General features: G+C 42.4%; 1 protein-coding gene across 3 annotated transcripts in view; it reads left to right on the top strand.

Moving 5' to 3' along the window:
- The window catches only part of LOC122561786, a 78,410-nt gene that overhangs the window by 25,079 nt on the left and 40,039 nt on the right, over positions 1-13,292 (top strand). For all 3 annotated transcript variants that reach the window (XM_043713946.1, XM_043713945.1, XM_043713944.1), the window contains exons 3-4: positions 4,078-4,167; positions 7,432-7,511. In XM_043713946.1, coding sequence (XP_043569881.1) covers positions 4,078-4,167; positions 7,432-7,511 — 170 coding nt within the window. The remainder of the gene's footprint in view (positions 1-4,077; positions 4,168-7,431; positions 7,512-13,292) is intronic.

Here is a 13,292-nt window from a genome sequence, read left to right as displayed (position 1 = left end):
GAGTAGGGTGGAGGCGGGGAGGTCAAGAAGAAGACTGCAGGTCAGGAAGGCGGTGCTGGGCTGGAGGGATTCGGCTGAGACAAGTTGGGGGGAGGGGGGATGAAGAAACTGGTGAAGTCCATGTTCATCCCCTGTGGTTGGAGGGTTCCCAGTCGGAAGATAAGATGCTCCTCCTCCGACCGTCGGGTTGTTGTGGTTTGGCGGTGGATGAGTCCAATGACCTGCATATCCTCGGTGGAGTGGGAGGGGGAGTTGAAATGCTGTGCCACAGGTTGGTTGGGTTGGTTCGTCCGGGTGGCCCAGAGGTGCTCTCTGAATCGCTCCGCAAGTAGGCGGCCTGTCTCCCCAATATAGAGGAGGCCACACCGGCTGCAGCGGATGCAGTAGATGATGTGGGTGGAGGTGCAGGTGAATCTGTGGCGGATATGGAAGTTTCCCTTGGGGCCTTGGAGAGAAGTGAGGGGGGAGGTGTGGGCGCAAGTGTTGCACCTCCTGCGGTTGCAAGGGAAGGTGCCGGGAGTGGTGGTTGGGTCGGTGGGGGGTGTGGATCTGACAAGGGAGTCGCGGAGGGAGTGGTCTCTACGGAAAGCTGATAGGGGTGGGGAGGGAAATATATCCTTGGTGCTGGGGTCTGTTTGGAGGTGGCGGAAGTGACGGCGGATGATGCGCTGTACATGGAGATTGGTGGGGTGGTAGGTGAGGACCAGTGGGGTTCTGTCCTGGTGGCGGTTGGGGGGGCGGGGCTTAAGGGGGGAGGAGCGGGAAGTGGAGGAGATGCGGTGGAGGGCACCGTCGACCACGTCGGGGGGGAAATTGCGGTCCTTGAAGAAGGTGGCCATCTGTGTTGTACGTATTTTGAACTGGTCCTCCTGGGAGCAGATGCGGCGGAGACGAAGGAATTGGGGGAATGGGATGGCGTTTTTACAGGGGGCAGGATGGGAGGAGGTGTAGTCCAGGTAGCTGTGGGAGTCGGTTGGTTTGTAGTAGATGTCCGTGTTGATTCGGTCGCCTGAGATAGAAACAGAAAGGTCTAGGAAGGGGGGGGAGGAGTCCGAGACTGTCCAGGTGAATTTGAGGTCGGGGTGGAAGGTGTTAGTGTAGTGGATGAACTGTTCAGCCTCCTCGTGGGAGCACGAGGTAGCGCGGATACAGTCATCAATGTAGCGAAGAAAAAGATGGGGGGTGGGGCCAGTGTAGTTGCGGAAGATGGATTGTTCCACATACCCTACGAAGAGGCAGGCATAGCTGGGGCCCATGTGGGTGCCCATGGCTACTCCTTTTGTTTGGAGAAAGTGGGAGGATTGGAAAGATAAGTTGTTCAGGGTGAGGACCAGTTCGGTCAGTCGAAGGAGGGTGTCGGTGGAAGGGTACTGGGTGGTACGGCGGGAAAGGAAGAAGCGGGGTGCTTTGAGTCCTTCGTGATGGGGGATGGAGGTGTACAGGGACTGGATGTCCATGGTGAAGATGAGGGGTTGGGGACCGGGGAAGCGGAAATCCTGGAGTAGGTGGAGGGCGTGGGTGGTGTCACGGACGTAGGTGGGGAGTTCTTGGACTAAGGGTGTCAGGACCGTGTCGAGGTATGCCGAGATGAGTTCGGTTGGGCAGGAGCAGGCTGAGACGATGGGTCGTCCGGGGCAGTCAGGTTTGTGGATTTTGGGCAGGAGGTAGAAACGGGCGGTGCGGGGTTGTGGGACTATGAGGTTGGAGGCGGTGGATGGGAGATCCCCCGAGGTGATGAGGTTATGGATGGTCTGGGAGATGATGGTTTGGTGGTGGGGGGTGGAGTCATGGTCAAGGGGGCAGTAGGAGGAGGTATCTGCGAGCTGGCGTTTGGCCTCAGCGGTGTAGAGGTCGGTGCGCCAAACTACTACCGTGCCTCCCTTGTCTGCTGGTTTGATAGTGAGGTTGGGGTTGCAACGGAGTGAGTGAAGGGCTGCGCGTAATCGAGGCATCCTCCCTTGTCTGCTGGTTTGATAGTGAGGTTGGGGTTGCAACGGAGTGAGTGAAGGGCTGCGCGTAAATCGAGGCATGAAGTATAAAAGCACCTCTGCTCTACAAATTATTGGTTACATCAGATTTGGAATATTGTTTTCAGTTCTGGGTACCTTAAAGAAGGATGCTGAAGCCTTGGAGAGAATATAAAGGAGATTTATTAGAATGATAGCAGGAATGAAAAATTTTAAATAAAAGGAAAGATGAGAGAACTTGGCCTCATTCTCCTTGGAGCAGAGAAGATAGAGAGGTGAACTTATTGAGGTGTTCAAGGTTATGAAGAATCTACTAGTTGTTATGCTGAGGTAACTAGGGGTCATAATTCAAGATTGTCAGCAAGAGATCTAGGAATGAGACAAATGGTGGAGGTGGATTCCATAGGAGGTTTCAAAAGATAGCTGGATATAAATTTGAAGTATTCTTGTACCCTACTAGTCACCACCTTCTACAATGAAAAAGACTGATGTATTTCTATTCTGTTTCCTCTCTGATAAACAGTTCTGAATCAATGCTGGTACATTACCCCAAATCCCAAGTGCTTTGATTTTGCACACTAACCTTTTCGGTGGGACTTTATTACAAGCTTTCTGAAAGTCGTTGAAAACGTAATTGTTTTTTAAGTTCCGTAATTATTTACTTGCCAACTGCATGGAACTTCCTGCTTACGTTCAATCCCATCCTGGTGACACCTGAAGGAGCATGCTGATGACAAGATCCTGATTGGCTATCACTGCTTGGGGGTTTACTTCCCCATACACATGTAAGCTCACCTTTCTTAACTGTGAAAACTCTTCTCAATTTGCAACTAGTCCCACAAGTTCAAACTGGTGCATGGACAATTCTGGCAACTTTTTAGATCTCTAACTTGTAGAAGGGCCAGATGAATAAAGCTAACAGTGAAAGTGGATTCACTGCTTATTGGTCATTACTTGGATGCTATGATGCCTCTGTATTTTGGTACAGTTCAAGAGTGCCTCTGTTCACAACCTTTCACCCTTTTTAAAAAATGTTGTGGGAAGCCCATTATGAAGAATGAGATTTATGCTTCCAGATTCTTTGATCGTTTTCAAGAAATCCTATGTTGACATTGCAAAATAAAGACTCCGCCTCACCAATTTGCTTAAGTTACAGACAGTACCAGGTTGCGAATGGGTTCCGTCTGGAGTCTGTTTGCAAGTCAATTTCTACATAGGTAGAACACAATACTGAATACTGAATCAGCTGTTTGTAAGCACAGGAAATGTTCTTGCAATCCCATGCAGCAGTGTGATTGTATTCCTAAATCAGACATTCATAAATCAGATGCTTTATTTGATGAAATTGTAGATCATGGAACATAGAACATGTCATGTTTGAGGTACAGGGTCTAATTATACCGAGCCAGAAGAGATCAAAAAACGAATTTGTTAAATTGCTTTGACAGCGTGAATAGAAAAACACTAAAGCCTCTAATTAGAGCAATTAGTCATGAGCAGTCATCAATTAAAGTTGTAACTGAGAATGTAAACAAAATGTTAGAAATTTCTTAAAGTAAATGATTTTCCAGTGGAAGGTTAGATTAAAGTAGGCTTTCAAATATTTATTCAGCTTCTATTTTAGAAAAGACAGAGGAAAACACAAGGCTCTGGGCGACTGAACAGGACAATAGAATGTTTCGTAAAGACAATGCACAAATAATGGGCTGAATGACTCCCATGCTGTAAACTTCAGTGGTTTTGAGTTACGCTAGTTTCCTAGAACTTTTCCTACTTGCTTGAGGGACATGAATATTCCAGAGCTTTCCCTAGATTGGACTCTGAACAACATACTGTGAATACAAAATACTTTTACATATCTCAAATTTATTGTGACTTAGTGGATCCTTATCCCTGCATTCTGTTAGCATAAATCTGATGTTTAGGCAGAAGTGGGTACTGCAGATGCTGGAGATTAGAGTCAAGATTAGAGTGGTGCTGGAAAAGCACAGCAGGTCAGGCAGCATCCAAGGAGCAGGAAAATCGACTTTTCGGGCAAAAACCCTTCATCAGGAATCTGATATTTGTCAATTTTGGATAAATATTTAAACTTTTTTTGCTTCCACACAAGGATAGTGAAAATGAAAGTAGTTCATTGGATAGTCGAGTTTCCAGCAAGCAAAACACATTGCCGATAAATGATAAAAACTCTGAACTCCAGGTATGGAAAATTCAAATGCTAATGATTAATATTGTTATTTCTGTAGCACTTCTTCTTTGACTGACTGCTTTTGACACTTTTTATTCATTATAACTCTTCAGCAGTTGGGTACAAATTAAACAACATGCATTTGTATAGCATTTTCACAATTTCAGGATACCCCAAAGCATTTCACAATGGTTGGATATTGTGAAGAGTAACCAAAAAACAATGGATAAAGTATATGCTGCTGTATATACATCAAGGATTTGTAAACGGCAGTGAGACAAACCAGTTAATCTGTTTCAGTTGGGTAAATCGTAGGATGAATATTGGCTAGGGAAACATTATTAACTTGTGCTGTGGGATTATATGCACCATCATGAGCCAGTTAAGGCCTCTGTTTAATATCTCATCTGGAAGACCCCATCAATAATAGCACACACTTCTGCTGTATGAAGTATTGACCAGTTTATTAATCTGGAGTAGGGCTAAATCATTTATTGATTCAAAGAAATGGCAGCTGACATTTTGTTTCACTATCAGTAGGAGACACTTAGTGCTAATTTGTAGTGTAATATGTTTTAAAAATAATTTTGTAGTTATTTCTTAGAACTAGATTTAAAATCAGGCTGTTACAATTGAATTAATCTAGGTGTGAGAATTTGCTGCAAAATAAACTTGAGCAATTTTTGTTTTATTTATGTTGTGGGATGTCTGTGTTGCTGGCTGACCAGCATCTATTGCTCATCCTGAACTGCCCTTGAGAAGGCAGTAGTGAGCTTCCTTCTTGAACTGCTGCAGTCCATCTGCTGTGGGTTAACTCAAAATACAGTTAAGGAGGCAATTCCAGGATTTTGACCCCGTGACAATGAAGGAACGGAGATATAGTTCCAAGTCAAGATGGTGAGTGGTTAGGAGGGGAAACCTGCAGGTGGTGATGCTCCCATGTATCTGTTCCCCTTGTCCTTTGAGATGGAAGTGGTCATGGGTTTATAGGGAACAGTCTGAGCATCTTTGGTGAATTTGCTGCAGTGCAACTTGTAGGTAGTACACACTGTTGCTACTGAGCATCGGTGGTGAAAGGAGGTGGATACTTGTGGATGGAATGCCAATCAAGCAAGCTGCTTTGTCCTGGTTGGTGAAAAGCTTCTTGAGCATTGTTAAAGCTGTACCCATGCAGGCATGTGGGAAGTATTTCATCACACTCTGAACTTGTATCTTGTAGATGATGGACTGACTTTTGGGAGTCAGGAAGTGACTTGCTGCAGTATTCCTAGCCTCTGACCTGCTCTTGTAGCCACTATGTTTATGTGGTGAGTCCCCAGTTGAGTTTCTGGTCAAAGGTAACCCCAAGAATGTTGATAGTGGGGGATTCAGTGATGAGAACAGCATTGAATGTCAAGGAGTGGTGGTTAGATTACCTCTTATTGTTGGTGATCATAGCCTGGCATTTACACAGTGTGAATGTTACTTGCTGATATTTTATCAGGGCCCATAGTCTTTGCAGTATCCAGTGTCTCCAACTGTTGCTTTATATCATGTGGAATGAATTGAATTGGCTGAAGATTGGTATTTCTAAAGCTGGGGACCATTGGGGGAGTTCAAGATGAATCATTCACTCATCAACTTCTGGCTGACAATTGCTGCAAATGCTGCAGCCTTAAATTTTGCACTGATGTGCTGGGTTCTTCTATCATTGAGGATGGGGATGTTTGTGGAGCTTCCCTCTCCAGTGAGTTGTTTAATTGACCACCAACATTCACGACTGGATGTGGCAGGACTGCAAAGCTTAGATCTGTTCCGCTGGTATGGGATTGATTAGCTCTGTCTATTACTCGCTGCTTATGCCATTTGATGTGCAAGTAGTCCTGATTGGTAGCATCACCAGGTTGACACCTCATCTTCAGATATGCCTGGTGCTGCTCCTGGAATGCCCTCTTGCGCACTCGATAGAAACAGGGTTGATCCCCTGGCTTGATTGTAATGGTTGAGAGGAGGGTGTGCCAGGCCATGAGGTTGCAGATTGTGCTGAATTTAATTTGAACCTGTTACATAGTTAATATTCAGTGGCAGCTTATCACTATCCTAATTTGGTTCCAAACTTGCAAGGCAGGGTTTTATGAATGGAGTCAGTCTTGAATCTGGATCATACGTGGGGATCTGCATTTTGTCTGGAATATTTATGGGATTTGGGAGGATTGGCTCATCAGTGGCCAAAGGGCATGCTCACTGTCCAGCTAATGGTCCTCAAAGTGATCGTCCCTACTTGCTGTGAGGAGGTCATCTCTAAACATGTTTGCTGACTATAAACATGGTTCCAGTCAGCATTTGATTATGGGCCTGGATTTTACTCGTTAATGAATTTAACAGGCATCTGGATAAGTAGCTGTTTTGTGCTTGATGTCGCCTCCAGGGAACTAACTGGGAGTCAGAAACTTAGTGATAAACCAACATGTCAGCTGCTATCAATGAATTTGACATCTGTTCCTCCATTCCCAGCTCCAAATTGGCACCAGAATCCTGTTTGCAGTCTCAGTCATGCCAATGATTCTCATGTGTTTTGGAAAGTTGCCATATTAATATACTTCTGAGTATGGGGCTTCACCACGTTATTGGAAAGTTACCATGTGTTATATGGAGCAAAGTGGGTGTATGGTCTATAATGAAATGTAAAAATAAGATAATTTTATTGGATAAATTTGAGGCAACATTACTTGTTATAGTTATGTTATATCTGATTTGATCTGTTGAAATTTGATGGCTAAAATTGCAGGAATTTCTTAACACCAAGCTTAATCTGAAAAGAAACACTGGGTCTTAAAATTATTAATTAACAGATATAATATTTATGACTAAATAATAGTCTAAACTAAGCTTTAACGGATTTATACTAATTATCAGAAAAGCTGAACTGGGATTAAAAACAAAATGCTGGAAATATTTAGCAGGTTGCACAGCATCTGTGGAGAGAAACAGAGCCGATGCTTCAGGTTGATAACCCAATATGTTAAGCGAGGCAGAGCTGGGTTTGTGAGGAACTGTCATTCTTTTGTCTTGGGGAAGCTTTTTAAAATCTCCCCTGCTATCCTTAATGTATTGTGAAATCTGTTTGGTGATTAAGAATCTTATTTTTAAAATGATTATATATAATGATATGAGTTGTAACTGATGGAGAAGGTTGGTTTCCTTTGCAAAATTGTTTAACTTATGGTTTTAACTCTCCAAAAGACTCAGAACTGTGATGGGATTATTCACAGCATTTCTTTCATCGATTGCTTTTAGGAAAATATTGTTGACTCAAGCCCCTGGGATAGTGAAGAAGAGGGGCTTTCTAAACTTAAGGAAGTTAATGAGGAGAAGAGGTAAGCATGTTGTGACATATTTAGGTGGACTGGTAAGGTATAAGTCAGTGCAATGCAGTGTAAGGAACATATGTTAAACGTTTCTTCCTAGTTTGCCTTCTTCCATTTCTTAGACCTGTTGACCCCTTTTGGTGTTCATTCTGTTGATATTGCTATTCTTGATGTTGTTTTGATTTGAATGTGATCATGTACAAAGGTCCTGTCTGTCATGTGATCTCTACCATAAGATGCACATATTACAGGCAGTCATTTTAAGCACCCCAGTGATGATGCAATATAGTGTTCCTATGAGCACAGACTGTAGTTTTAGGAGTGGAACATGAGTTTGAATGTTGAAGATCTGTACAGAAACATAGCTTCTGAAAGAGGACCATAGGAACGTTCAGGGATGTGAAAGCTGCATAAAATCACAAAGACTGAAAAAGAAAAAATGTGGAAAAGAACAAAGCCAAAACTGGTATATTCGCTCAAACTTTTCCACTCTAGGCCTGCATATCAGTTGAAATGAAAGATGATATGAAACAGAACTGGCATTTTTGCCATAGGTATTGGCAGAATTTTAGGAATGCGATTAATTGACAAGTCAGAGCAGCTAAAAATAGCCACATTTGTATCACTATTGGTGAGAAACTAAATATACCCTAAATTTTTATGTAGAAGCAAGGGGAAAAAAACTGCAAACATTTTGAAAGCCTTGAAGACATGCTTTGAACCCGAAGTGAGCATAATTTGTGGACAGCACATCTTCAGTAGAAGAGCACAAGGTGAAAAAGAGCCATTAAGTGACTCCATTAAGACAGCTTGCAGAAACCTTTGGAATAGGGCACATTAAAGATGATCTCATCAAAGATGGAATCACCTTAGGCTCAAGAAGTCCTACTATGAGAGTACAATTGCTAATATAAGATCATCTGTTCTCAAAAATATATATAAACCAGTGCAGAAGCTATGAGTTTGTAAATCAAGAGCTGCAGCACATAATTTGAAGAACAGGAAAAGTTTTTCCACAATGTGGAGAAGCAGCTTAGACCTACAGTGTGACAATGTGGAGAAAAGCAGCTGATGCCCACAGAAGGGTCAGCCGAAAGTTGAAAGCTGGAGGACAAATTGTAAGTGTTGCAGAATCAAATAAAAGAAAATAAAGTATGTTCAGCATGAGGAAATTATTTTAATTGCACTTGGGTGTTTAATAAACCTATAAAGACGATGGAAGCGATTGCTGCAGAAATATTGGCCATGATTCGGACAAGTCAAGCTTGGGTACTGGAGAGATGTCAGAAGAAGAATTAGACGATTGCTTTGCACCTTAGAACAGACTGGTAACATCCAGTCTAAAAGTGAAAATGATTTATAAACTTTTGCAATGAAGACAACAGAATGAGAGCATCAAATTAATATGAAGTGCAAAATAAAGGTTCTGGTAACATTACAAGCTTTGCAGACCTATGTAAAATTACATCAGATGGTGATCCAAAAGTTAAAGATAGTTTTGAGGGTCTGTAACAGAACGATGCTCATTCAGTGCTATGGCAGAACTGAAGATCTGGAATTTTAGATATTTAAACATTACTAAAGTGAGACAGGATATTAAAGCCTTTTATCTTGCTCTCATTAGAATTATAGTACAGAAGAAGAGCTGAGAAAAGGCACACTATTTTAAAGAGCATGAGAAGAGGTTGCTGATTGGTTAGGCCATCATTGACATGGGGAAGCAGCAAGAACCGTTAACTAGGTAAAAACAAGGATTGCAGATACTGGAAACCAGAGTCTAGATTAGAGTGGTGCTGGAGCAGCATCTGAGGAGCAGGAAGATTGATGTTTTGGGCAAAAGCCCTTCATTAGGAATAGAGGCAGGGAGCCTGCAGAATGGAGAGATAACTGAGAGGGGGGTTGGGTGGAGAAAAAGTAGCATAGAGTACAATAGATGAATGGGAGTGGGGATGGAGGTGATAGGTCAGAGAGGAGGGTGGAGCGGGTAGGTAGAAAGAAAGATAGGCAGGTAGGAAGGACAGGTCATGAGGGCGGTGCCGAGCTGGAAGGTTGGAGCTGGGGTGAGGTGGGGGAAGGGGAAATGAGGAAACTAGTGAAATCCACATTGATGCCATAGGGTTGAAGCCTTCCAAGGCGGAAGATGAGGCGTTTCTCCTCCAGGCGTCGGGTGGTGAGGGAGCAGCGGTGAAGGGGGCCCCCTTCAACCTCCATCCCCCTCCCATTTATCTGTCCACTCTGCAGGCTCCCTGCTTCTATTCCTGATGAAGGGCTTTTGCCTGAAACGTCGATTTTCCTGATCCTTGGGTGCTGTCTGACCTGCTGTGCTTTTCCAGCACCACTCTAATCAAGAACAGTTAACTGTCAATCTTGATTCCCAGACCAGGCAGGTCAATTCTGAGCAGTTAGAATGTTGCCATGGGGATGCAGCAGCAATTAGCTGACTCTCAAACCTTACCTTTATGAACAAAATCTCTATTTACGTACAGTTCCCTTTTGTCAATGTGAAAGTGTCTGTGTACCAAAAGCAGGAGCACATCTAAGGTGGATATATTTTTTGAGACTCGCAAGCACAGGCTGATTGAGCACAATCAGCATGCTGCCTGTTGTGAATGATCGATGGGATTTGTTGTTTGATGTGGTCTGCAAGTCTTTGGGATGTATGGCCTGCATAACAGGCATTAAATCGTCCTTGAAATTCATTTATATATCACATGCTTCATTTGTGAGCAAGGCAAAATCTCTTTTTGGCTCGATCTTAGTACCTGTGGGTTTATGGCACAATAATTGTGTGACAGCTAGCTTCATAAGTTTTTCAGATTTTTGAAACATCTTCCCAAGCATGTGAATTTTGAATTCCACAATAGATGTGATGCCAAAGCCACTCAAGTTCACAGAGACACATCAAAAGTTTGGAGTAATAACCTTAAATATTTCAGAAGAAATTTAGTGTTTTGAGTGGACTGACAAACTGACAAATCGTACGAGACAGGGACCGTCTGACTGCAGGACCCCAAAGGTGAAAAATGAAAAGATTGCATTGTCAAACGCAGCTAATGCTGCTGAAAGAAAGTTGTATCTAAAGCAACAGAGTAAATAAGCCGAATCAGCTGAGGAGATTTCAAAATCGAGTTAGGCAGCACAGCATTCCAACCATCAGATTTTGGAGAAAAAGCCAATCTGTGAGAGCACCATCACCAGACTCAAACATTTAAAACCAATTCTACTAAACAAATGAATTAAATTTGGACTACTTAGAATAACAAACAGGTGACAGTGCATGAGAACTGTTATTTATGTAGTTTGTAACTTATGGTTTACAAATAGTGCATACAATCTCTGAGTGTTGAGCACTCAGGGAATCAAAGGATATAGGGAATGGATTGATGAATGGAATTGACCCTAATTAGCCATGATTATACTGAATGATGGAAGATTTCAGTACAGGAAATGGCCTATCCCTATTTCTTTATGTTCTTGGTTCTCTTTGAATAAACTACTGAGATGGCATCACAGCTGGACTTAATCCTGTCCTTATCTGTTACAAATTTTACATCAGAATTCACTAAACAGTGGTCAGGAATCAAAATTATTTCTTCCCCATCCCAGAAGGATTGAGGCAAATAATATTGTGCATTTTGCTGTCCAATGCCGCTAACTCCACAAATAGTGAGATTCATCCTGGAACTGTACAACAGACTGTGTTTAGTACCACATTGAACTTATTTGCATACTTACTGAACCCAACAGCCTGAAAAGCATTAGGAAATCCCAGCATGCATGGGCAAAGAGTAAACTTCCACTCTGCATTTTGATTATCATTGATTCTGGGACATGTTTTTGTGAAACCTTGCAAGAATTCTTCTGGAGAAAGTGGTAATGGAAAGTGGTAACCGCGCCAGAGACCCGGGTTCAATTCCTGCCTCAGGCGACTGACTGTGTGGAGTTTGCATGTTCTCCCCATGTCTGCGTGGGTTTCCTCCGGGTGCTCCGGTTTCCTCCCACAGTCCAAAGATGTGCAGGTAAGGTGAATTGGCCATGCTAAATTGCCCGTAGCGTTAGGTAAGGGGTAAATGTAGGGGTATGGGTGGGTTGCGCTTCGGGGCGGTGTGGACTTGTTGGGCCGAAGGGCCTGTTTCCACACTGTAAGTAATCTAATCTAATCTAATTACGGTTTAAAGCAGGCAATATTTAGTTTTACCTTGATGCATCACATCTTATGGAACTAATCAAACATAGCTTTTGTTGGTGTACTTGGATTTGTGATTTATGGAATTACATGACACACATTTGGATATATTGTTATCTATAGCAATGATGGAAGTGAAATTGAATGGTGCAATTTCTTAGAACAGATTGCCCAAACCGTTGTCTTGAGGACTCTTGATGTATATCATGGAACCTTGACATTGAATAAATCAAATTTGAATCCGTTACCACTAATGTACATATAGCTGTAGTTGCTGATGCTATCTCTGATTCTGGATTTGTGGCCCTTTCCAAACAACTAGTACAACAACAGGTCAAAGAAACCAAAGTGAATCTACCAATAAATTGCTCAAACTTCAAAGGATGGATTTCTGGGTAAATGCTTCTATAATTTTGAGCTGCAAGTTGGGCAATTATGGGTTGTATTACTATCCTTTAACCTTGGGGACTTTGGTATACAGTTCAGGCTTGCAGGACATTCTGTTTTTCTCTCAGCTGAAATAATGCTGATGTCAGTTGTGAAACATGTTTAAGTGACAAGTAGGTGTTATTCTGAGGTCAAGAATAAGACTCATGCCAATCAAGTAGAAATGTCATTTCTGATCGATTCCTGACCTGGTTTCATAGGTACTACAGCTTTACCCTACTTCTAATTCCTGCTATAACCAAAGAAACTAGATGCAATGAGGATGCAAACCAGTCACAACCTAGTTGAATGGCAGAACAGGCTTGAGAGATGTATGGACTGGTAAAGTTCCTCTGTCCTGGCTATTAATGATCTGAAACTAACTGACTGGTGCAATGCAATGGGTTTTAATTTGTATTTAACCCATGCCTATTTCACACTAGCTATAAGCTGAAAGGAGCTCTCCATTCTCATGGTGATCCTGTTGACTCTCATGTCAACCTTTTTCTTGTCAAATATCAAACCTTCAAAAAGAAGTAAGATTGCAATGATCTAGAACACAGGTAAAGTGTTCTAATGGGGAAGTGAGTGTAATATTGAGCCCAATATTAATGCTGCCAGCAGTTGGATTTTGAAGAGTTAGAGATAAGGACTAACATTTTTGTCTCAAAAGCAATTGTGTAAAGGAAAGTTGTAACAGCCTCAGTAAATAATCAGTATAGGTTTCCTGCAAGAAAATGCCCTGTGCTAGAAGTTCATTCCATAGTATCACTAAATTAAACTGTCGCATGCAGAAATATTAAGACAGTTAATTTTTAATGCTTTTATTTTGCCCCTTCAATTTGTGAAGAAGCTGGCTACTTTCCTGCATTGACTATGGTGATTGATGGCTGTTCTTAAGTTTGTCAGAATGCTCATTTTACACGCAAGCATAGGTCACTTATAGGAGCTATTTATGACCCCCCAACCTCCAAACACATGATCAATGTTAAATCACCACTGCATGTCCTCGGGCTACTCTTAGTACAATAAGTGCTGCCTTGCTGAAACAGTTAATTTATCATGGACTAGAAATTGAGTGAGGTATGTCCTGGTTTGTAAAACTCAGTTACACAGTGTATTTATCTCCTGATGCATGGTGGCACTAACAAATCTAACCTTTTTTTAAATCATATTCT

The sequence above is a fragment of the Chiloscyllium plagiosum genome, chromosome 23 (assembly GCF_004010195.1).
Source record: "Chiloscyllium plagiosum isolate BGI_BamShark_2017 chromosome 23, ASM401019v2, whole genome shotgun sequence".
Taxonomy (NCBI): Eukaryota; Metazoa; Chordata; class Chondrichthyes; order Orectolobiformes; family Hemiscylliidae; genus Chiloscyllium; species Chiloscyllium plagiosum.
The sequence above is the reverse complement of the archived record's forward strand: the minus strand, read 5'-3'. Positions and strand labels throughout refer to the sequence as shown.